This window comes from Antechinus flavipes, chromosome 4 (genome assembly GCF_016432865.1).
Source record: "Antechinus flavipes isolate AdamAnt ecotype Samford, QLD, Australia chromosome 4, AdamAnt_v2, whole genome shotgun sequence".
NCBI lineage: Eukaryota > Metazoa > Chordata > Mammalia > Dasyuromorphia > Dasyuridae > Antechinus > Antechinus flavipes.
In genome coordinates, this window is record NC_067401.1 from 236,959,933 (window position 1) to 236,986,277 (window position 26,345).

At 31.3% G+C, this 26,345-nt stretch overlaps 1 protein-coding gene across 1 annotated transcript in view; it reads right to left on the reverse strand.

The window, feature by feature from the left end:
- LMBRD1 (LMBR1 domain containing 1) overlaps positions 1-26,345 on the reverse strand; it is a 181,967-nt gene that overhangs the window by 21,622 nt on the left and 134,000 nt on the right. Inside the window, exons 10-14 of the mRNA XM_051997214.1 lie at positions 16,163-16,227; positions 15,689-15,791; positions 12,535-12,639; positions 11,195-11,344; positions 1,631-1,709 (exon numbers count right to left, since the gene is read on the reverse strand). Of these exons, the coding sequence (XP_051853174.1) occupies positions 1,631-1,709; positions 11,195-11,344; positions 12,535-12,639; positions 15,689-15,791; positions 16,163-16,227 (502 nt within the window). The remainder of the gene's footprint in view (positions 1-1,630; positions 1,710-11,194; positions 11,345-12,534; positions 12,640-15,688; positions 15,792-16,162; positions 16,228-26,345) is intronic.

The following is a 26,345-nucleotide window of genomic DNA, read 5'->3' on the forward strand; positions in this document are numbered from 1 at the left end:
GGTACAGGATGGCATCACATCACAGTGCCTCACACAGTGGAGGTACCTTAAAATCAACTGATACCAGGAATACTGTAATAGATCAAATTGGTCACCCTGCCTTAAGACTTTAAATACTATAGGACATCTTATACTTAGATGTTAAATTTATCTTCTTAAAAGTACAAGTGTGAAAATACTACCTCTCACCCCTCATGTCCCATAAATTCTAGTGGCTCCTTACCACCTCTAGGATCGAATATAAAATCCTCTATTCACACTCAGAGCCCTAAAATCTCTTACCCTTCTGGTTTTCTTTCACCACGAACACAAACTCTGTAATCCAGTGAGACGCTGTAATTCAGTGAGTGTAATCCTCTTGCTTTTCTTCTCACAATATACTCCATCATCTAACTCTGTGGATTTCATTGGCTGTTTTGCATGCTCTCCATTTTCATCTCTTCCTCCAGATGCTTTAAACCCAAGTTAAATCCCACTTTCTACAAGAAGTCTTTCCAAATTCCTCATGATTATCGTGCTTTCACCCCTGCTGATTACTTCCAATTTGTTTTATATATTTCTTTTTTACAGGTTGTTTTCAGGTTGCCCCCCCATGATACCATGAGATAACTTCTTAACAGTAAGTAGGGACTGTATTTTTACTTTCCTTGATTCCCAGAACTTAACATAGTGCCTGACACATAGCAGATAAGTAATAGAAATCTTGCTGATTTGACTTGGAATCAGGAAGACTTGGGTTCAAATTCTGCCTTAGATACTTGCTTAGCTGTAACTAGGACAAGTCATATTTCTAAAAGTCTAAGTTTCCTCATTTGTGAAATAGAGATAATAATGGCATCTGTCTAGCAACTTCACAGGATTATTATGAGGAACCAATAAGATAATATATAATAAGCATTTTATATACCATAAAAAGATATATATATATATATATATATATATGAATGAAGTATTATCATTAGGATAATCATCAATCTACTTACCAATATTTAAACCTGGTCCCAGAATTTAACATGATACTCCAATGCTCAACACAAAATAGCAGTACTATAACCCCGTAAATTTTTAATGTGACCCCTCTATTAATGAAGTTTAGCTTAGACTGCATTAGCATTTGTGGCTGACAAATCATACTGATGACTTAGTGAGTTAGCAGTCTATTAAAAATCTTAGATCTTTTCTTGACATAATATCCTGTATAGTTATAGTTCACACACACCCATTTATTTTACATCTATCCATATCAAATTTTATTAAGTTAGAGTTGGCTCAATGTCTTAACCTGTCAAGACAACCATAACTGTCATGAGACTTAGCCAATCTCACATAGACAGTAGAGGTTAGAAGTAGGATTGGACAATAAGGTTTTCTATACTCTAATCATTTATACTAAATATCTACTATACAAGGTTGCTTCTAAATGAGAAAAAATAAAAATGAACAGACCAAATTAATACAGTACAAATAACATCCCACAAATTGTGTATTTGTTAACCTCAAAAACAAAAGATTGTAGAATGGATTTTAATTCAATACTGAGCCTTAAAAAAAAAAAAAAAAACCTCTTTGCTATATATTTAGGCATAAATTTCTGATGTAAATAATAAAATATTTGACAAAAGTCTCTCACCTTCTGGAGCATCTGCATCACATTTCTTTGGCACAGATAGTGTATGGTTCCCTTTGTGGTCAATATATGTTGCATTGCTCTAGAAAAAAGAAAAAAGTAATCATGATACAACTTTTTTTAATGGAATACTACCTTTTTAATGATTTAAAGATGTTTTAGTAGAAATGATTTAATCCAAATGTCACAAATTTTATAGATTTCTTTAATAAAGAAAAGAGAAAAAACACCAAAACTTCTTTAAAAAAAAAAAAAAAGAAAGAAACATTGATGGAACAGGACCTTGAGGAATTCTGACAGAGTATACCTGAAAAGGCAAGACAACTAGCTCAGTGAATTGAGGAAGACAAGTTCAAATCTAGTTTTAAACATTTACTAGGTATGTGACTGACCTTGACCATGTCAATTAACTTGTTTGCCTTTATCCACTAGAGAAGAAAATGGAAACCTTGTGAAAAGTATTGGTATCCTAGAGCCCAGAGTGTCACAAAGAGTGAACAACAGCTGAAGTAGATATACTATGAAATCCTATAAGTCATTTTAACATAATAATATAGTACAATGATATCATGTATAACAATACACTGCTTACAATTAGTGTAATATAAATTATGCTTGCATAGTAACCTACTTTAACTTTACAAAGTTGGTCGGGTATCAACAGGCAAAGACAAAAATAACCCAAGGTAGCAATGAACCAATTCAATGGCATAAAGGTCATGAGCAAATGATAGAGAAGACCAATTTTTTTTATTTTAATTTTTCCTTTTCTAAAATCTCTTGCTGTCAGTTATCTTTATCCTGGCTTGTCCTCTCTCTTAACTTTGTTAAATCAACTAATATATACACTATGATTTATAAACATTAAAACCCTACATCATTATCAGGTATTGCAAGTCTATTGCAGTAACTTATAATACCTGATCTCTCCTACAAGGTACCATTCTCCAAAAAGAAACATTCTTTTCTGATAAAATCTTAACTAGACTTTAAATATTTGAATCTTTAAGTATTAGTTAAAGTGATTCTGATCAAAATAATTTTGATTTACACTAAAGTATGAATATCTGATATATAAATGAAATGAGGGATCGGAGGGGGAAAGTGAGTGGTTTACAAAAGCTAAGGAAATTTCCTTTCTTATGTCTCATTATGTGAAAGGAGAAGCTACTTCCAATTGGTCCCTGGGAAGGAAAAAGTAAAAGAAGTCCAGTGAGAGATAGTTCATTTTAAATTACAATTTTAGTTCATTTATAATTACTATTTAGAGATACTCCAAATGGGTAATGGCTGAACAAATTACACAGAATATAATAAAATAAAATTGTATCATAAGAAATGACAAAAATGATTGTATTAAAGCAAGAATGGAAGACTTGTATAAATTGAAGGAGAGTGAAACAAGGAAAACCAGAACAATTTATAATAACGTATAAAAAAACAAGTTTGAAAGGATACTAGGAACTTCAATCAATATAATGACCAAGCAAAATTCTAAGGAGAAAGGATGAAGCAAACTATCTACCTCCCCACAAAAAAAAAGAGATGGACTCAAAATATAGAACAGGTTATACAATTCTGAATGCAGCTAATGTAGGAATTCATTTTATTAGTACATTAAAGATTTGTTATTTTATTAATGAGGGTATTCATACATTGATGAAGCTTACAACTTTTGTAGCTAAGTCTGAGAAAGTCTCAAAAAGATTAAGTTATTCATGATCAGATCAGTATTTTTAAGAGTAATAACATAAGGCTTATAAAAATAATGAGAAAAATGCACATCTTGAGCTATCACTGGATTGTGTTACCTCCTAAATCTATTCATTATCATCTTAACTACTAGTTATTCCATTTCTTTCCAGTCTCCCATGCCAAGAGTCCTATGTTTAACTCCTTTCACAATTCTTTATGTTACATAATTCCTTGGTTCAACTATACACTCTATCCTTTATTGCCTAATTCTTTTCTTTCTTAGCATATAACATTATTTATTCCTTTATAAACCAAACCTTGGGTTATCCTCACTGTTGGCCTACTTTGTTCCCTTCTCATCTATGTTGCTAAATGGTGCTGAAGGAAATCACAAAACCAAGTTGACTAAGTCAAGAATAACTATGTTATTTCTTTCTTTCTTTTTTGGTATTGTTTTATTAAAGCTTTTTAATTTTCAAAAGATATACACAGATAATTTTTCAACATTAACCCTTGCAAAATGTTGTATTATAATTTTTCCCCTTGTTTCCGCCACCCTCTCTCCTAAATAGCAAGTAATCCAATATATGTTAAACATGGTAAAATATATATGTTAAAGCCAATATATACATATATATTTACACAATTATCTTGCTGCACAAAAAAAAAATCAAATTAAAAAAGGGAAAAAATGAAAAAGAAAAGAAAATGCAAGCAAACAACAACAAAAAGAGTAAAAATGTTATGTTGTGTTCCACACTCAGTTCCCACACCTCTCTCTGGGTAGATGGCTCTCTTCATCACATCACTGGAATTTGTCTGAATCATTGTTAAAAAGAGCCATGTCCATCAAAAGTGATCATTGTATAATCTTGTTGCCATGTACAATGATCTCCTGGTTCTGCTCATTTCACTTAGCATCAATTCATGTAAGCCCCTCCAGACCTCTCTGAAATCATCCTGCTGATCGTTTCTTATGGAACAATAATATTCTATAACAATCCAATACCATAATTTATTCAGCCATTCTCTAACTGATGGGGATCCACTCAGTTTCCACTAAGAATAACTATGTTATAATCTTAGTTGGGTCTTTATTGCTGCATGGCTGTCTTTCTATTGTTCTCCATGGAACTTTCCCTCTCTCCTCAAGCCTCTGGCAGCTAAACCTATCCCTAACAGCTAAGAATCTTGCCTCCTAACATAGGAAGAAAAAGTCCAATCACAAGAGCCTTCTCCACTAGTTTATATTTTAAAACCTTAGAAATTATTCTCTATTTCACCTCCTTAGATCCAGTCTCTGACCAAGAGGCAGACATTGATTCTATCAACCCTATCTTTTCTGTTAGCTTATTCCCCCAAATAATATGTTCTCTTTCTTTTCAATATCTCTTAATTATTCCACTTTCCCTACAATTTAAAAACAGTCCTAAGTCACCCTCAACTTTAAAAACTTTTTATTTGACCTTCCCATTCCCCAAAGCTATTCTTCCCTGTGACAACCAAACTCCCAGAAGAATGTCTACTTTTTTTCTCAAACACCTGAAATACTGTTTCTAACCTTACCACTTAGCTTAAAATTTCTCTTAAATCTGATGGGTCATTCTCAGTCTTCAATTTGACTTCCTTGAAGCACCTTACATTGATGACTATTACACCTTCTCTTGTCCCTTGGATCTCTCCTTAAATTTTTATGACATTGTTTTCTCTTGACTCTCCTTCAGCTTTATTGTGCATTCTCAGTCTCTTTTACTGGATTCATCATCATTTCCTGTCAAGAATCTGTCTTTGGTCCCCCTTTACTCTCTCATCTATTTCTCAGTAATCTTTCATAATTTTAGTTTCTATAAATATCAATTTATAAAGTTCCAAATCATGTGGCAGATACTGGGGATACCAAAACAAAATCAAATTGCTCCTACTCACAAGGAACTTATACAACCAATCCTAATTTTTGGTACTATATCACTAACTGTATGCTAGACATTTATTTTTATTGATTTAAACAAATAGAAAAAGAAAAAATATTGTCATGTGTACAGCAGAACATAAGAGAGGATTCAAAATATCAAACAATGAATTCTAATTTCAAGAAAAAAAATAAATGCTACACATTGTATTCAGGACTGTCCATCTTTTCTTTGCTTGTTTGCAGATTTTTACTTTATTCTAAAACTACACAGCAGAAAATGAAAAATCTCCTACCTTTAAGTTTACTTGCTACCTTGTCTTGCTATTACTTAATCTATCTCTGCTCCCCTCTCCCTGGGCCAGGATATTCTTCTCTCCCCCCACCCTTTCTCTTTATCCCATTCCTGTTAATCTACACAGCTTATTCCATTCCCATTAATCTTTAGGCCCTTTTGTACTCACCCACTTTATTTTATATATGTAATGTTCCTGTATTGTATATATATGTAATGTTAACCCACTCTTGATATCACTAGGATTCCATAACTACCAAACTTCCTGCTCCACCATCTAATTCATGTGAATTCTTGCTCTCATACTTCACTTATATAATCTAAATCTTTTTACTTTTTCCAAATCTGTTGTTTTTCTTATGTCTCACATTCTCTTATATTTTTTCATTCTTTTTATATATTTTTTTGTTTTGTTATTTCTTCATCTTTCTTGATCTCTCATAACTTCCCTGGCTTCTCCTTGCCCAATTCTAGTCTTCAGAATTTTTTATGTGAGTTTTTATTTTATACCCTGCAACTTTTCTAAAATTGTTAAATTGTTCAAGTAGTTTTTTAGTTGATTTTCAAGGACTCACTAAATATATCATCATGTCATCTGGAAAGAGTTCTCACTCTTTTTTATTTCCTCATTGCCTAATCTAATTTCTTCAATTTCTTTTTCTTCTTTTATTGCTAAAGCTAACATTTCTAGTACAATATTGAATAATAGTGGTAATAATGAGCATCCTTGTTTTACTGCTGATCTAATGGAGAATCCTTCTAGCTTCTCCCCAATATATATAATGCTTGCTGATAGATTTAAGAAAAACTCCATTTATTCTTATATAAAGAAAGCTCAGAATTTTCTGACCTACTGGCAATCTTGTTGTAGTCCTTGAAAGTTTTTTCTCCCTCAGTTTCCATATCCATTCAGTTGCTAAGTCTTGTCAATTCCACTAGTTCAGCATCTCTTTTATCCATCTCATTTCTATACTTCTATAACTAATTGCCCTAAATTGGGTCCTTACCATACCCTGATGAGATTCATTGCAAAAGGAATCTGGAATTGAACTATGGGCTTCAAGTCTCTACTAATACAGAAGTTTTATTAATTTCCTATTACATACAAAGCATACACCAGGAACTGAGTAAAACAAATTGAAAAATGGTTCCTATTCTTCATGAGTTTACCTTTTATTTGTGGGGTTGGGCTGGCAGATACAAAGTATATATAAATAAGTTTAAACCTAATCATTTAAGTAAAGCTAGACATCTAACAATTAGATGATTTAGGAAAGGCTTACTTCTGAAGGTGGGCCATGAGCTAAATCTTGAAGGAAGTTACAGAATCTGAAAAGTGAAGCTGAAGATGAAGTATACTCTTGGCCTGGGTGAAATCCTAAGCAAAGGTACAGAGTTCGAGTACAAAGGACTGCCTTCAGAAAACAATAATGGGTCAGTGTGGAAGGTAGAGTATAAAAACATGTAGAGCAGAGAAATGTGAAATAAGAAGCCAGGTTTTGGAGGGTTTTAATGCCAAACTGAAGAGGTTCTATTTTATCTCTGATAATTCCTTGAGGCATAAGAGTGACAGTCAAACTTCTGTTTTTGCAATGTTTTTTTTGGCAGCCACATGTAGATGGATTGGAGAGGGCATCATTTAAAATGAATGTTACAAGATGCCCAAATATAACTTATTTGTGCTGCAGACTTTGGAGGACAATTATTTGAGAGAATAACCAAATTACTCACAAACTCTAGACTTCAGTCATAAATTAAACAGAGGCCAAAGAATGCCACAGGATAGAAATGAATCATTGTTTAGAACACACATTTAGTACACATACATATAACTGCTAAAAAAGGACATCATTTTTTTTCTTTTTTTTTAATAACTTTTTATTGATAGAACCCATGCCAGGGTAATTTTTTTTACAGCATTATCCCTTGCATTCACTTCTGTTCCGATTTCTCCCCTCCCTCCCTCCATCCCCTCCCCTAGATGGCAAGCAGTCCTTTACATGTTGAATAGGTTACAGTATATCCTAGTTACAATATATGTGTGCAGAACTGAACAGTTTTCTTGTTGCACAGGGAGAATTGAATTCAGGAGGTAGAAATAACCCGGGAAGAAAAACAAAAATACAAGCAGTTTATATTCATTTCCCAGTGTTCTTTCTTTGGGTGTAGCTGCTTCTGTCCATCTTTGATCTGAATTAACTCTCTGTATCGAAGAGATCCACTTCCATCAGAATATATCCTCAAACAGTATCGCTGTTGAGGTATATAATGATCTCCTGGTCATTTCACTTAGCATCAGTTCATGTAAGTCTCGCCAGTCCTCTCTGTATTCATCCTGCTGGTCATTCCTTACAGAACAATAATATTCCATAACATTCATATACCACAATTTACTCAACCATTCTCCAATTGATGGGCATCCTTTCATTTTCCAGATTCTAGCCACTACAAACAGGGCTGCCACAAACATTTTGGCACACACAGGTCCCTTTCCTTTCTTTAGGATCTCTTTGGGGTATAAGCCCAGTAGAAACACTGCTGGATCAAAGAGTATGCACAGTTTGATAACTTTTTGAGCATAGTTTCTAATTGCTCTCCAGAATGGCTGGATGTGTTCACAATTCCACCAACAATGTATCAGTGTCCCTGTTTTCCCACATCCCCTCCAACATTCCACATTATCTTTCCCTGTCATTCTAGCCAGTCTGACAGGTGTGTAGTGGTATCTCAGAGTTGTCTTAATTTGCATTTCTCTGATTAATAATGATTTGGAGCACATTTTCATATGTCTATAAATAGTTTCAATTTCTTCGTCTGAGAATTGTCTGTTCATATCCTTTGACCATTTATCAATTGGAGAATGGTTTGATTTCTTATAAATTAGAGTTAATTCTCTATATATTTTGGAAATGAGGCCTTATCAGAACCTTTGATTGTAAAAATGTTTTCCCAGTTTATTGTTTCCCTTCTAATCTTGTCTGCATTTGTTTTGTTTGTACAAAAACTTTTCAATTTGATATAATCAAAATTTTCTATTTTGTGGTCAATAGTGATCTCTAGTTCTTCTTTGGTCATAAATTCCTCCCTCTTCCACAGGTCTGCGAGGTAAACTATCCTATGCTCTTCCAATTTATTTATAATCTCATTTTTTATGCCTAGGTCATGAACCCATTTTGACCTTATCTTGGTTTATGGTGTTAAGTGTGGGTCAATGCCTAGTTTCTGCCATACTAATTTCCAATTTTCCCAGCATCATTTCTTCATTCAACAAATATTTACTAAGTAAAGGTATAAAGAGAGGTGGATAAAAGAATAAAACAATCTTATGCTTGTCTTCTAGTAGCTTAAAATCCAATGGGAAAACAAGACAGTACAATTATGAAATACCTATATAATATAATGCGTGTTAACAAATGAAAATTTACCACAAAGAACACGTATAGTGTTTTTATCTTCAACCTTCAGCACAGAGACTCACATGTAAGCATATACTGATGTTTGACACATTCAGTTAAAAGACCAACAGCAAGATTACATGATAATCAATTATGATGGATGTGGCTCTTTTCAACAATGATTGATTAAGGGCAGTTTCCAATGATCTTGTGATAGAGAGCGCCATCTACACCCATAATAAGGTCTGTGGGGACTTGTGCGGATCACAATATAGCATTTTCACTCCTTTATTTTGTTATCTGCCTGCATTTTGTTTTCTTTCCTTTGGAGCACGGTAATTATATAAACGTGGATATTGGATTTAACGCATATATATTTAATATGTTTAACATATATTGGATTGCTTGCCATCTAGGAGAGGATGTGGGGGGAAGGGGAGGAAAAATTTGGAACAAAATTTTTCGAAGGTCAATGTTGAAAAATTACCCATGCATAAGCTTTAAAAATAAAAAAAAAAAAAACTTTAATTAAAAAAAAGGCAACAAAAACTCTATATAATGAAAATTTTCAAAATGAAGGTCTTTATTTCACTTGTCTTAATGGGGGGAAATGATAGTGTTCCTGAAAGTATCTGAAGTTACTTCTCCCCTCCCCAAATATATCCAAATGTAAAAAGGCAAAAAAACAAAAAAATAAAAAATAAAACAACTCCAAGTATATACCATATATTTAAGATTCACATTAACAATGGGGTAGCTTAAAGGAAAGACTGAGCAGATTTAAGCTAAAAATAATAATCATGTTATACAAATGAGGGGCAGAGAAAGAACAGAAACAGGTATTAGAAGGAGAAGAAAGGCTCATACTTCTGCAAACCTATTCTCATCAGAAATAGATTCAATAGGTAACTCTCTCTCTCTCTTTCTATACACACACACACACACACACACACACACCATAAATGGTACAGCATCCTCCAAAACCTATAAAGAAGTAAGTAGAGAGAGATGGGCAGACAAGGAAGCAAAGGATGTGGAAAGAAGGTAAGGGAAGGATAGGATAGGGGGAAGTTAAGTAATAGCAAGGCAAGTTATGGAGTAGAATGAAAGCAAAAATCAGCAGGGATAGGAAAGCTTGTCAAGGGGGCAGGATATGTGTATATGTATATATATGTACATATCTATATATATATATAGATAAATAAATCATTTCTTAACTATAGCTTGCTTGAGGGGGAGAGAGGATCAAAGTGGGGAAAAAAGTATAAAGTAAAAAAAGGTGCACAGATGAGAACAAAAGAATTTACAAGGAAGTAAAGAAAAGGTGGACATTCATGAATATAATTTCTTTTACTAATATATATACTTTCTTGAACTGTTAATTTGTTGTTATATATTTTTAATCCTTCCTGATGTTCTTCTGGGTATATGATAATATTTTTTTGTTTTATTTTGCATTTCTTTTCTATTTTTCTTATTTAATTTTTAAAATAAAAATAAAATTTAAAAAGAAATTGTATTATCTAAAAAATAAAATAGCATGGCACAACAATAAAAAATGAAGTTATTTCAGAAAAATTATTTTGTAAGTACTACACAAGATTAACTGTAGGAGTGAAAAAATTAGAAAAAAGGAGACATAGGATGTTGACTTGTATTCTCTTTTCCCATCAGTCAGAACAGAACTAGAAGAGGGCTTTCTTCTATGCTATTAGAAAATAAATGTAACTGAAGTAGCAGAATAAAGGAGCTCCCTCTGAGAACTAATATAATATTCTCCTCAAGTATTTCCTTTTGGAACTTATTAAATATATAGTCATTCATTAAGAGGTAATATTAGGAATTTTAATAAAGCTCTGAAATAAAATGCAATAACCTAGTGGCATGATATTTATTTAAGGCTTTATAATCAAGTTTAGTACATAATTCTGAAGAGAATTTTACACTATAATATATGAATAATCTTATACTATGTTATATGAAAAATATAAACATAGCGTTTATACGATCTATGGCATATACTATCTATCTATAATATATATTATCTATATGCTGTACTATCTATACTATTTATAGTATATCTATACTAGAAGAATGTGGAAATGATTAGATAAAAATGAAAATTAAATAGGAAAGGAGATGTCATGAAAATGTTCTAAAATATATATAAAATGTTATCATGTGGACTAGATGGCCTCTATGATCTGTTTCAGATCTAAGATTTTATATTCCAGAAAAATATAGATGAAGTTATATTAATATATAGTGCTCACCTCTATTAAGTATTTTTGGCTTCCATACATAACGTATTGGGGGGCAAGACTGTAAATCATATAGCTAGTGTGAAGGACAATCAGTAGAAGTATCATGCAGAGAAATAAGAGTGCTTGGGGTCTGGTTCTACCTCTTCTGATCTTGTATAGCTATGGGAAAAAAGTACAGCATTAAAACATTAGCAATATTGTTTCAAGCAGAACATTAAGCTCATATTCTCTATTAAAGGAAATTCTTTCGTAATCAATCCAAAATAAAGTCTAAAAGGTCTTAATCATTGCTAGTGGTTATAAAAAGCTCTTTCCTCACAGAGCTTTTAGGTTCAATCTAGCTTATTGGTTCACAGAAAATAGTTAATGCAAAAGCTTCTAAATCCAAAATGGCCTATATATGTGATCAATTTTTAAAACCAGCCATCTAGATACTAAAATATTAACAAAGTCAATATTTTTATATTAACTGTAGAGCAGAGGTTAAATAAATTAATGAGCTCTTTTTTTCTTCTTTTAAAAAAATGTAGATACCTATCTTCAATATAACAGGTTTTAAGTTATAATTTTAAGTATCTGATTACATGTTACATATTATTATATATATTATAAATTTGTAATATGAAATAAAGTGAAATCAATTGAATGACAATACCATATTCATGAAATACATTTAAGAAAACTATAGGTAAACTATTATAACAATTGGGTTGTGACAACCTCTGAAATAAGATATTTTTACACTTTTTCCAAATATGGGTAAACCAACATTAGGAACAAGAGAAATATAAAGGAATCAATTCATTTGTTTCAAATCAGTGGAACTGTTAAAATATGTTCCATTAAATCTGATATCAAATACATCATGACATTACTGTTTGATTTTTTTTTTAGTTTTCCACACCTATTTTTATGTCTTTACATATAAAAAGGCATCAAGGAGATGAATTTTTATTAAATTAACTCCTAAGATTCAAACAATATCTTCATGGGTGTACTTTAAATATTACATTTAATTTGTGTGGATATTTAACATAATAAAGTTGAATAATTTCTCTAGCATAAAATTTGTGTACTGTATAGCTTAATTTCAAAGCTTTAGATTAAATGCCACCCTTTAAATTTCAGTGTTTATTGAATGTGATCACACAAATGTTGCAGAGAATTATAAATTCTATAAATTTAAATATCTAATGAAAAACTGATGATTAATCATTTTTGATAACTTTGGTGAAACTTCTCCCTTTATCTTCACAAAACAAATAATATGCTTTGGTACTAGATGTTGCATATATGGGTGGAGGTTAAACAAAAATTATTTTTGAGTGGTATATATTTTTATTACTCACTCTGATCCAAAAGAACCATATGCCAATATTCCGAATTCCCGCCATTGAAGTGAAAATGAAGTACATAATTATGGTTGTTATAAGAAGATAATCAAGTGGGAAAACCTGAAACAGAAAAATTCAATTTTAATACAGAAATAAACTGTCAAGAATGCTACGACATAAAAATCTGCACAGAAATAAACTCTGAGAGTAGTATAATAAATTTGCCCAAGATACTTATTCTGAAAAATGTGCAAGATATTCAAACTATCAAATTCCAACTAATTCTACAGTTACTGTGATCAAATCAAAAGGGAAAATAGGTTGTCTAATTAATAATAACTGATTTTAAGCAATGCTTTAAAATAAATTTAATATTTTTAAGTGTTTTAGTAAATGGCAGAAAAGGTCTCATTCAAAATAAATATCAAAGAAAATAAATAATTCTCTTAAGACTTTAATGAACTATGGTTATGTTTATGAAATGTTTATGAAACATTCCAGGGAAATAAATAGAGATATATAGATATAATGTAAAAATAACAGACTCTTAAGAAATTAGTCAAAATAGAACCCACATCCATATTAAAAAAAAAAATCATAATAGGATAGAAAGTAAATAAACTCCTTATTAAATTACAAATAGTTATTTCTTGATTAAAATTTCTTATAATATGAACAATACCAATTGATGTATGTGTTTTAGAATGTTATGCAATGTCACAATTTCCAAAATCTTTTTGTCAACACTGTCATCTAGGTAAGTGGTTTTTAAATCTGCTAATGGTTAATTAAATATACTATTATCCATAGAAAATATCTTCAAAAAAATGGTATGCTTTCATTCAGAAAAATGACAGCCACATTAACAAGTTATTAATTTGTAAGGAAAAAGAGATGTGATTATGACTTATTAAGAAATAGTAATGTCTTGATATGTTGACACTTAAGCAAATTATGCTTATGAAATTTGCATTTTACAAACAAGATTTCATTTGATGAGTAACTGAATTTTCAAATGTTTAGATCAGTGATGCAATTAGATCTAAGCTTTTAGAATGCATTTATGTATTCATACTTCATACTAATTTCAATTAGTAACCATGAAATTATTGCTTATTTCTATTTGAAAGAATTAAAAAGTTTAAAAATGGAGAAATTTTACTAATGTGTAATTACAGTAATATCTTAGCTATATAGTTTATTAATCCACTATTACTGATACATTCATAACACAGCTAACAACCAGAAGTCACAAAAAGAAAAAAGTACTTCTAAGCAGTAGAAATAGAAGCAATAGAATCCACATACATCATATTATAAAAACTCAGGCATTTTAATATTGTGAATGCCTAAGTTCTTCATTCATTTAAGTCATAAGTACTTTCCTTTGGGCAAATTTTTTAGCTTGCTTTAACAGTTTGACTGAATCAAACTTTCTCATCTATTCTCAAGAATCTTATGGCATAGACTTTTTTTTTTTAATCTTCTCAGTAAAGGATACCATTGGATTTTGTTTGTTTATTGGCTGAAAAAAAACTAAAGGCATTTGTCAAGAGCTTCCCTTTTTCTACTCATCTTAGAACAATAAGATAGCTTCCCTAGCTATTCCTTCTTTTTTCCTTATTCAGACAGAAAAGTGGATCTTCTCCTTTGCCAAGGTCAACTTCATATAATTGTGTATGTATAAAAAACATCCTAACTTGATGCTACCATTCTGACTATTGTACTGTACCTCTCCTTTCCCTTCCCATTTAAACTCAAGAAAATAGTTTATACAAGAGGCAGCTAGGTGGCTCAGTGGATAGAAGTAACACTTCTGTTGTGTGGCCCTGGGCAAGTCACTTAACTCCAAATGTCTCAGCAAAAAACAAAAACAAACAAAATATTAGTTTTTACAAACTCTTTCCTATAAGCCTCATATAATCTTCAGACCTCAAAATTCAACTTAATTACCAACTCTGTCTTTTTCTCAAATCTCAATCTCCTAAACTTAGATAACATCTGATGCTTATCACTTCCTCTTAAATAATCTCCTTTCTGTATTTTTGTTATATTGTTCCTTTCTAGTTATCTTCCTCTTGCTTGTCTAATCCTTCTTAATCTCTTTTGATGATTCTTTATATCACTAAACTACCTAAGGCTCTTCCTAAAGGGCCCTCTTTTGTATTTTCTCTATACTAACTATGATTTATAATCACATTAGCTCTGATGGGTTCGATAATCATCTCTGTGGAAATGATTCTCAGATCTAGACTTATACAAACTGATGCAGAATTAAGTGAATAGAACCTGGAGGACAATTTATATGATGATAACAATATAATCAAGATAAATAATTGAAAGAATTTGGAACTTTGATTGATGTAATGATCAATCACAATTCCAGAGGCCTAATGATAAAATATGGTTACCCACATCACTCAAAAGTGCAGAATGAGATTTTTTTTTAATATAACCAATATAGAAATTTGTTTTGCCTGACTACACATTTACAGGAAGAGTTTTGTTTTTCTTTCATTCTTAATTATGAGAGAGGAAGAGAGAAAAAAGGTTGATTTTTATTGATTAAAAATAAAATAATTAAAAAAATTTTTTTGTTAAAAAGGACTAATAATTGACTATGAAGAAGACCAAAAATTTATTTTTAAAAATTATATAAAAACTAAAAAAGTATAGCAGCCATGAGTCAATTAATATAAAGCTAAACAATTATACAAATCAAAATAAGCCTAGAGAATCATCATAATTCAGTACATAATGCTCCAAGTCATCAAGAAAAATTTAAATTATGATCACTATACTTTAAAACTAAGATGCAAGTAAGATTTCCATTTAAAAAATTATAAATCCATAACAATTAAAGGGAGGATATTTCAGTTATTTGAAAAATTTTCTGTGAAACGATTCTTTTTCCAGTGATGTAAGTTAATGAAGGGTTAGTAAAGTTTTAAAATTTTCTATCCCCAGTTAATAAAGTTACTTTAAAAGTATTATTCTAGAGTACTTATCACTTTTCCTGATTACCAAGATAATATCTATATGAAGCAGTTAAGAGATAAATATATTCTGTTCTAGAAACAAAATTTTAGGTGATGTTGAGTTTCAAAGCACCTAACAAAAATGTATGATTATTATTACTACTAAATTATTATTATTATTCACTACTCACTGTCTGTAGTATAGGCAAAAGCATATTCAGTGGATTTGTCAGGTTGGTTCCAAATATTATGAATCCAGAATCAATGCCAGCTGAATGAAGAGCTTTGTCCAGACTAAAGTTAAAAATAAATAAATTAATTAAGTTTGAATTTTTACATAGAACGTTGTGTATTTGATGAAATAAAGAAATGACCATAATCTAAACACAGAACAAAAACTGGTGGTAGAAATAAATGTACAGAAAACTGAACTTCATTTAAATGTTTTACAAGAGCAATATTCAGTTGATTCAATGTGATAGGATAAATACTGTTCTTTACAAGAACACAGCCATTCTTTATGAAAGTTAACACTGTAGAGCATTGCAAGTAAAGTAAATAACTCAAGATAAACAGACTACACTAATGGATTTTAGCAAGGAAAAAGTATAACATTATATGACTTGTGCAAATGATTTAGTAAAACTACACTGAAATGTACTTACTTTGACAGAAAGAGAGAAACTGTGAACAGTAGTGCCACAAGGATGAAAAATATTCCCCATATGATCTAAAAACAAAAACATATTACTAAAATGTAGCTCAAGATGTTCTAAAAGTTTATATTAAAAGCATAAACACATTACACTCAATCTTATTGATCATGAGATATTAGTGTGCCAATGTTTTAATAAAAATCAATCCAACGTGCATTTTTATTTAGAATATAATTCCAGTTGTCACATTAAGTTTTTAATAACTTGAAAGACTATTTGATTGAGAACACTTGTATAGGGCAAAAAGTATTCACATAACATCTACAGCAAACTTTATCAATCACTAAACAAGAGATTCCTTGTTAAATGAGATAGTACTTTTACCTTGTTAAATGAGATAATACATAAGAAACGATTGTTTACTTCCAATAAAATTGTGGAAACCAATATTTTAAACTTTATTTACTAAGTATCCAAAGTGCTAAAAGAAAAATGCATATAAACCCCAGCTTCGTCACAGATAGCAATGACCCCAAATTGAACCTGCCTCATTTTATTCATATATAAACTAAAGAGAAACACATTATGTTCTCATTGCTTATATAAAAATGATTACATATGTGCATATGTATAGTGCTTAAAGGCTTATGAAATACTTTATGTAATCCTAGGCATCTATACAACAACTCAGGCAGGTAGCAAGGATTATTGTCCCCACTTAAAGGAGGAGGAACTGACCTGAAGATAGTTAAGTAATTTGTCCTAAGTTTCAGAGACAGCAAGTAGAAAAACAGGTTTGAAACCTGAGGCTCCAGGATATATATTCAGTGTTATTTTCACTAGAAGAATGCTATTTCCCAAATATAAATGTTAACATTTAAGGTATTCTGAATCCTAATATATAAGGGTTACGGATGAACATAAAATTAGAGCTTAAAATATAATATGCTATTATCATACATATGCTATAAGAATTTCCAAAAGCCCATATAGTGCTGAATTTGGAATCAGGAAGAACAGAATTGGAAATGTGTCACAGACACTTACTTGCAATGTGATGTCTTGTCACAACCTTTCTAAGATTTCAGTTTCCTTATCTGTATAATTCATGGCCTCTAATATATCTTCTGGTTCTACATCTATGATAGCCATCTAGGTGGCACAATAGTTAGCTCATGCTGGAATCAGACAGACCTAAGTTCAAATCTAGCATCAGAAACTTACCAGCAGTTTGACCATGACTAAATCACTTAATCTCTCCATCTATCTCAGTTTCCTCATCTATAAAATGGGCACTTATCACACATTACTGTTGTGAGGATTCAATGAGATTAGTAAAGCACTTTGTAAACCTTAAAGCACTATATAAATATTAGCTATTATCTATGAGTCCTTTAGTTTATTAACCTCACAATATGGCACAGCAGAACTATATGCAGAAATAACCAACATAAGACAATAACTAGTTATAACCAAACTTAGAGAAATATTATTGTTATTCATTTATAACAACATTTTTATCTATTAATACAAAAATACAAAGGAATTAACTCAAAAGTAAAAAAAAAAAAAAAAAAAAAAAGACAGTTAACTTTCACCAAATTTTGAAAGTAAAACTTTCCAAAGACTCCATTCTCCATTCACTTGGAATGGGAGGTAAAGTTATTTAAAATAACAGAATTTTGGAGTTAGAAAGGACGGGAAATATGTTCCAGCTCAGTCCCCCTCATTACAAAAAAAGAGAACATAACTATCCCAACAAGTCATGCTATTAAGATTAGGTCAAAGATGAATGCTAGTATTTAAACCTAGGTTGTCTCACTTCTTGAACATTTAAGAAGACAAATACAAAATTCAGAGTACATTATGTTGTGTTTCATCCATTCATTCAACTTAAAACTAAGGTCATATTCATTGCTACTTGATTTTTCTAAGAATAAGTATAACCCAAATAAACTTTGCCACATTAACATTGATTGAGATTTAAGTTATTAATTAAAACATTGTAACAGGCCATCATAAAGTTGTATTTATAACACTAAACTATAGAACTAGCTTGTCCACTATAATGTTTCATAATGGTGTTGGAAAAAAACCCTAAATTAATATTTTGAAATTCATATCTTAAACAGTAAGAATCATGTAAAAAATGCAATCTGGGGGCAGCTAGGTGGCAAAGTAGATAGAGCACCACTCCTGAAGTCAGGAGGACCTAAGTACAAATCTGGCCTCAGACACTTAACATTTGCCTAGACCCTGGACAAGTCACTTAACCCCAATTGTCTCAGTGAGATTAGAGACTTCCCTCCTCTCAGAATCTTCAATTAAGTAGAGAATCCAAGGCAATATTTTTTTTTATTTTTACCCAGCTATTTTTCTCTAGATTGCTCCATCATGTAACTACATTGGGTACTTTTCCCACCCCAGCCCTGACTTTTTGATTCTTCTGCTCTGTTGTCTTCCTTGGTTAGATTATAAGCTCCTTGAAGTCAGTAATTATCTTTGGCCTTTCCTTGATTTGTCAGGGAGTAGCAGAAAGCCTGCCACATAGTACATATATTAACTAACTGATAGACTAGTTTTATAAGCCTTTAAATGAAAATACATCCATGTGAATTGAATGATTGGAGTATCCATATTTGAACTTTAGAGAGTATTTTTTAATTATGTCTACAAACACAAAATCTGCATTCTTAAATGCTAGGAGATAAAACATAAAGTCTCTGACTAAATTTTTTTTTTCCCTAAAGTGTAACACAAACAAGTAGCGTAAGAATGCTAGTTATAATAAAACTTCTGAATTAAGATGACAATAAAAAAGTTCTTATGAGGGATAATTTTAATATGGACCATTTTATTACAAGTAACATTTATATTTTTAAAGAGTTTATCCAGGGATTTATTATTTCTTCATCTTTTGGTTGGTTGGTTGCACATCTTACCCTGAATTGCTCTACTTCAATAGGGGAGGCTCTGCTTTATCTTACCAAGGAAAGGAGAACCCCTTTCTAACTTAACTTTATGTCTTGTTTTTCACTACTTAAATGTAAGCTCTTTGAATATCTGTAGTCTCAGTACAAAGAAAAGTACCTAAAAAAAAAACTGCAAATCTTAATAAATGCCTGACATTCTCTTTCTCTCTCTCCTACATCTATCAAATATTTGTAGAAGTTTTTTCTACTTTACAGATAGTCCTTTCTTTTTGTACTTATATAGAATTTAGCACAAAGCTCTAGTTTCCAAAATTGGCCATGCCTTCCTATGAACTTGGGATGTGATTTCTACCACATAATAACCCTACATTTAGATTAAAATTGCAAAATCTCTTCATTTCCATCCTACCTTTACCAGGCCCTGGAATAGTACTTCACATATAAGGTAGTCACTTTTTAAATATGTGCTTGAACAAAGAAAATCAGACACTGTACATTTCATAAATAAATACTTTTAGAATTTAACACACTTTTTTCCCCCTAAAATTAAGCTATACTAATATTAAGGAGTCTTTCTTGGTTTAATTCTGACAACTGAAAATTAGTGGCTACTGGAATACTGATTATTTATGAGACTTAAAATGCCAAGCAATTTTAAACAGTTAAGAGGTGTATTCTTTTAGAAAGGTTAAGTGGCAATAAAACAAAATTAAAATTAAACAAGATAAAAATAAAATAAACAAGTGGTTATCTGGATAAACATGTGCTCCAATCTAAAAAGTTGAACTGCAAATGTTAAGACTCCCTTAATGACCCTTTGGCAAAAGATTTCTTTACTAATACTTTCCCCAAATGTATATTAAATGATGGTTAATCTAACATTCTACTTCATGATCAATGACTAGAATCAGAGATTTGAAACTTTGAAATTTGAAAACTTTAATAAAATATTTAGAAATGAGAATTTCTGTGATTCAAAAAATATTTTATATGAAACAAATTAGTCACAGATAGACACAGGAATTCAGTGACCTTTAGAGCAATGTTTATAGAACCATACAGAAGACTACTGTTTAATATGATACTTATTATTACTTTTTTCCCTGTATCTGCGCCATTTAAAAAATTTCATTTAAAAAAGCTATGATAAATTGTGCTTTGGAAAAATAATTTCAATTTATCTCCCAAAGCAAAAAGTATAGTTCAACAGTAGCAAGCATTCCAAAAAGTGCCCAAGTATTTTTTTTTTTTAAATTTTATTTATATACATATCACTTAATTCCTCAGGGCAGTCCCCCTCCCCACTTCCTCCCCCAAAAAAGGATCTTGTCAAAGGTCAGATAGATTGCCAGAGAACCCTGAGAGAAAACAGATGACAGCAGGGACTAAAAAGGATAGATAAGGAACTCATAGCTGAGTCCTGGAATCTTATAGTCCTGGCAGGTGATACACAGTGGATGGCAGACATGCTGAGATAGTCAGTCACATGGAACAACATGCTCCCACCCAGAGACAGACTGTCACAGATATACGGAAGGACCCTTACAGTAGCTCTCGGAGGTACAACCTTAGAGCCAGTCACACACACCAAGGTAAATGTTCAGAACTAGCACAGAGACAAAAAAAAATCTTCATGGTGGGCACTGAGACAAAAAACTGGTTGTCACTATATACTTCTTTGGGGCTCCCTTCAAAAGAAAAAGCTATAAAACAAATACAATATACCAATGGGGAAAAATGGTTTGTTTAATATTAAAAAGAGTAACCATATCTCATAATTAAAGCCTTCAGGTTTTGTCTTAAAAATACCTAATAAGCAGAGAATCTAAATATCATATCTGAAAAAATTTAGTATTTACAAAATAAAGAGAAATTACAAAAATGCATTTATTATGGTAATAAACATTTTATGATTCTTGTGTTATTCTCTCTAGTAGTTTGAATGTTTTTAAGAAATCTAAATTATAGAATTAATCAAAGTCTGCATCAAAAATGTTTGGGACATGTTAAAAAAAATATATGCCGACAACTGAAACTGAAAGAGTGTTTTCACTAAGAAAAAAAAGTAAAACAGAATGGAAGAAATTCCAGTTCTGTGTAATCTAATTATCAACATATTTGGATCAGGAACCTATTATCTGGAAACATCTCAAAACAGGGCTTAACTTGGCTATTTGAAAGAAACTTAATATCATTATCTCTGAGTATGAAAAATGTTTATTTTGTTGATTTGGATTTTGTTTTTGTTGAGAATTTATTACTAGACATATTAAAATTAAACACTTGGATCTGGTCTCAATTTTGGAACACTATTGAAAATGCTCTTTCACAAGGTAAACAATGACATTCTAAATTTACATAATCCATTTGAAACAAGTGGCCTATGTATGAATGCCAACTTTGCCTGCCACTTACTCCTGAAAGATATTGAGTAAGTCATTTATATCACTACTTTGATTCACTTTCCCCATCAATAAAATTAAAAGGTTAACCAAGACTTCCAGGACTAAATATCATAATGATTTGATTGTCTTTATTTTAGTCACCAGGCTTTTTCACTTTTCAACACATCACTAACATTTCCCATTAGACATCATATTCAATTAAGTTCTTTCAACTCTTGTTTAAAATTTCATTACTTCTATTAAAAGTTGTTTGTCTATTGAATCTCAACAAAGAAGATGATGACTACTATAATCTTTTAGAAAAAATTTATATCCACTATAATTCTATCAATTCTTATTCAAATTATTTGTCAAATATATTCCTTCATTTGTAATTCCATTGCCACATATCTCACTTTTTGACTACTGACAAAAGTCACGTATCTTCCTTTACTATTGGAATAATAAATTCAAAGTATAACAAAGTTCTTCTTTAAGGTATCCAATACTAGAATAATCCATAATCAGGATTTTTTTTTTTTTTGTACTCTTACATTACAATTTACAAGCTAAGGAAACTTAAATTATGCTTTTTAAATGTTTAATTTTTTTAAGCTCATGATGTTAAATTTGAGAGGCAGTTTGGAATGATTCAAGCAAGATTTGGAATCATTTAAATATTACTTTGGGCTAATTTTCTCATCTGGAAAATAGGGCTAAAAGGATATATCATACAGATATCCTTACTTTGAGTCTTAAATGAAATAATATATTTAAAAAGGTATGCAAACTTCAAAGGGCCACATAAATATGTGCTGTTCTTAATTCTGCTACTGCTAATATCCAAAACAGCAAAACAAGTAGAATTGTCATCTGTGATATGAAATAATAGTTGTCAGTCTGAGGAATTATTCTTATACATCTGGTGCTAATTTCTGATGATTATGAATGAATGAATCTAAGTGAGGCAATGGATTTTTCTACTCAAATGGAAGTTACTTGTTTATTCTGTTACCCATTCTGCATATTCCTTATTAGGGATAAGCTAGATGTCACCTGGTACAATCCTTATGTATAATAATACTTCAAATTCCAAAAATCTAATAAATTTAAATTTAATACATGGAAATTTTAGAAGAACTGTAACAAGTCAATCTCAAACTATACAATAAACTAAGAGATTTAATTTCATGTTACTACCTGCTAGATAAACGTATTTAAATAAGCAATTATAAAATCTTTTGTTACTAAGGCTTTTTTGTTGTTGTTAAATCAGTTTAAATGCTGTCACATAATATAACTTAAATAGAATAGTTCTCAAGAGCAAAAAAATTTATACATAATTAGTTTGGCAAATATTTCCTCTGATAATTATTCTGGTGTTTAAAAACTTTTATGAAGTATATTGACACATCCAGTCAATCATTACATTCATTAAATATATGTGTGTGTGTGTGTGTGTACATACACACACACACACACACACACACACACACACAAGAATTTTGGAAGAAATCTCAATTTTAAATACAATTTTCCTTTTTTCCAAGACTTATACTATATGGCACTTATAGGATCAGATGTCAAAAAGTTGTGAATTAGTGAAAGTACATTTCAGGTTTGGGGATGCGAGAACTGGATGATTAGTTGGGTGAGTACTCTATGAATGTATGTTGAGTATTCTATGAATGCATGTTATTCAATCATTTTTCAATTGTATCCAGCTTTTTGTGAGTCCACATGGAGTTTTATTTTGTTTTGTTTGGCAAAGATAGCTCATCATTTTACAGATGAGGAACTGAAGCAAACAACATTAAATAAATGACTTATCTGAGATCACACACCTAAGCAAGCATCTGAGGTCAAATATGAACTTATGAAGATGAGTCGTCTTGACTTTAGGCTGGGTACTATAACCACTGCACCACCTGCCCTTATGAATGCACAGCTTCTGTTAAATAATTGAATGGAACAAAAGCCAATAATTTTCAGCAGGTCAAAGTCAATGAAGAAGCAGCAGCTAGTAAATCATGCAAATAAAAAGACAAAGACTAAAGAGATCATCTGATGCTTAACACCTTTGGAAAAGTAGGTAGACCCCACAAATGGGACAGCTGTCCCAAGATTCCAGATGAAGGCTGAGTCTACTGTGATAAGTTTTTTCCCCCCCTTTTCTCCTTTGTTATGTACCAAACCACCATGGTTTTGATTCAAGTGTGTGTTGGCATTTCTTCACTGTAACATTTTTTGTCCCCTCTCTTTTGCTCATCAAAGAAGACTATCCTTCCTGCAAATGAATTTGGATCCCAGTTACTTGAGGGGAGAATTATGAGATTCTGATTGTTGCCCCCAACCCACCCCAGCTCAAACTTCCACCGAATCTTGAGTCTCAGAGCAATCATTAATAATGGATCCCAGTAGAACAGTGATATTGTATAACCACATCATCATGTTACCATGAGACAGTTACCATAAAACATAACACAAAAATCAGCCAATAACAAAGTGGCACCAACAGGATGCAGAACAAGACAGTGGACTATAAACTTCAATAAATCTTTCCCCAGGCATGGTACTTGGGCAGTTCTCTTTCTTTGCTGTCCTTGAGTAAACCTATGCTAGTTATAACATCACCACACATTAATATCTCAAATGGGTTTTTTTGTATATATTCTGAGTAACTAAAGGGAACTGAAGAACATCAGGAACAAAAGATGAATAAAACTGATTATGTACAACATAGGTGATGTTTTTCTGTCTTAAAGGATACCAAAGAGCCTTTGTCCCATCCTAAGCAAATATAAATTTTCCCCAAGTGCTTTTATATTTAATCTCACAATTTAAATCCTGTGAGAGAAAGGTAGATCTCAGTCTAATGAAAGGTTAGTTATACACATTCATTTCTAGAAAACCATGAACTGAAACGGAAGTAAAAGCTCAATTCTGTTCACAGCACTTTTTTTTTTTTTTTTAAGGAAAGTTGGGGATTCTGCTAATCTTCTACAAAGCAGATTTTAAGAGTTTTTTTTTTTTTTTAAATACACCAGCTGTCTAAGTTCAAATGTCATAAATTAAGAACCAATCCTTGCTTTCCCCATGGTGAAGAATTAAAGAAATTCAGTGCACTCAGGAAAAAACAAATGATCCCAGTAGTTGGATGTGTAGCAATAGTCACAATGCTGATCTTTACCCCTTTGAACCATGGCTTGCTTTGAATATTTTCAAATTCCTCACCAGAAAAGCATTTGCCAGCAAAAAGAAATAAAATTTATTTTTCTCCTATATGATAATATTTAAATGAAACTCTGAATGTCCTAGTGTCTAAATTACAACTATAAGCTGGAAAAAAAAATAATTATATCATTTTGGTTTTCTCGTCACTCTTGAAGACAAAGGCTTCCTCTTACTTTTACTGAATTCAGAGTGATGTGATATTTACTAGTTTTGTGACCTTGACACTAATAGTCACAAATGATTAAATTCCATCAGAATGATTAGATTTCCTGACTCTTTGCTTTCAGATCAGTTCCTAAATAGATGTTCTGCTTTATCTAATACTCTGTACTCTTTCTTCTGCCTTCTTTCTGATACTCTCTCCTTAAGCTAACACTTTTAGGTAAGCATATGATGATGCAAAGTTGTGGCAAACTACAATAAGATCCTTTAACCAAAAAGTTACCTTAATTACAAATTTTTCCTCTACTCATATATCAAAGTATTTTTTCCTAACACACACAAACATCTGACCATTCTCCCTCACATGGTTCCCTCACATGGTACACTGGCTCTGTCCAGATTGGGGAATATCTATGTAATGCTAAAATAACTGTTTTTGGCAATGAATAACAGTAGTTGCTACAAAATTTTTTAAAATATATTTTTATTTTCTAAGTAACTGTAAACCAACTTTTTACACTGGCTTTAAAATTTTGAGTTTCAGATTCTACCCTTACCTCCTCATGCCCTCCCCCTATCCCCCGAAGTGAGAAAGCCCAAAGAAAGCTGTGCAAAACATCTCCATAAATCTAAAAAATACAGATCTCCCTCCTCTCCACACCAAAAAAAAAAAAAAAACTCAAGAAAAAAAGTAAAAAAAAAATAATTTCAGTCTGGATTCAGATACAATCAGTTCTTTCTCAAGTATGTAATGCATTTTTCACCACAAGTCCTTCAGAGAAGTCTTGGATCATTATATTATGAAAATAGCAAAGTCATTCATAGTTGATCATCCCACAACTTTGCTATTATTATGTACTGTGTACATTTCACTTTGCTTGAGTTTATGAAAGATTTTCCAGGTTTTTCATCTTTCTCATCATTTGTTCTATAACAATAACATTTCTTCACAATTCCCTACAGTTTATTTATTATCCCATAATTTATTCAGCCATTCTTCAATTGAGGGTTATTTCCTCAATTTCCTATTCTTTGTCCCTAGAAAAGAGCAGCTATAAATATTTTTTATAAATATAAGGTTCTTTTTTTAAAAAAAATCTTTTTTGGAGTTCACACCTAATAATGGTATTGTTAGGCCAAAGGATATATATTTTATTATATTTGACCAGTTCCCTATATAGGGAAAAATATATTCCTTATATAGTTGAAAAATGAGGCCTTCATCAGAGAAATGTTTCATAATTATTTTCATAATTACTATTTCTACCTATATTTCCCCCTTTATTGTACTCTCATCTTTCATCTTGTCCTTCCTTCAAGTTGCTTTTGACCATCCCTTTCCCCCATGTGCCCTCTCTTCCATCACCCTCCAAAGTTTTTGTATCCCCTTCCCTTTCTACTTTGCTGCAGGGTAGGACAGATTTTTGTATTCTATCTTCTATGCTGGTTATGTGTGCTTTTTTCTTTGAGTCAATATGT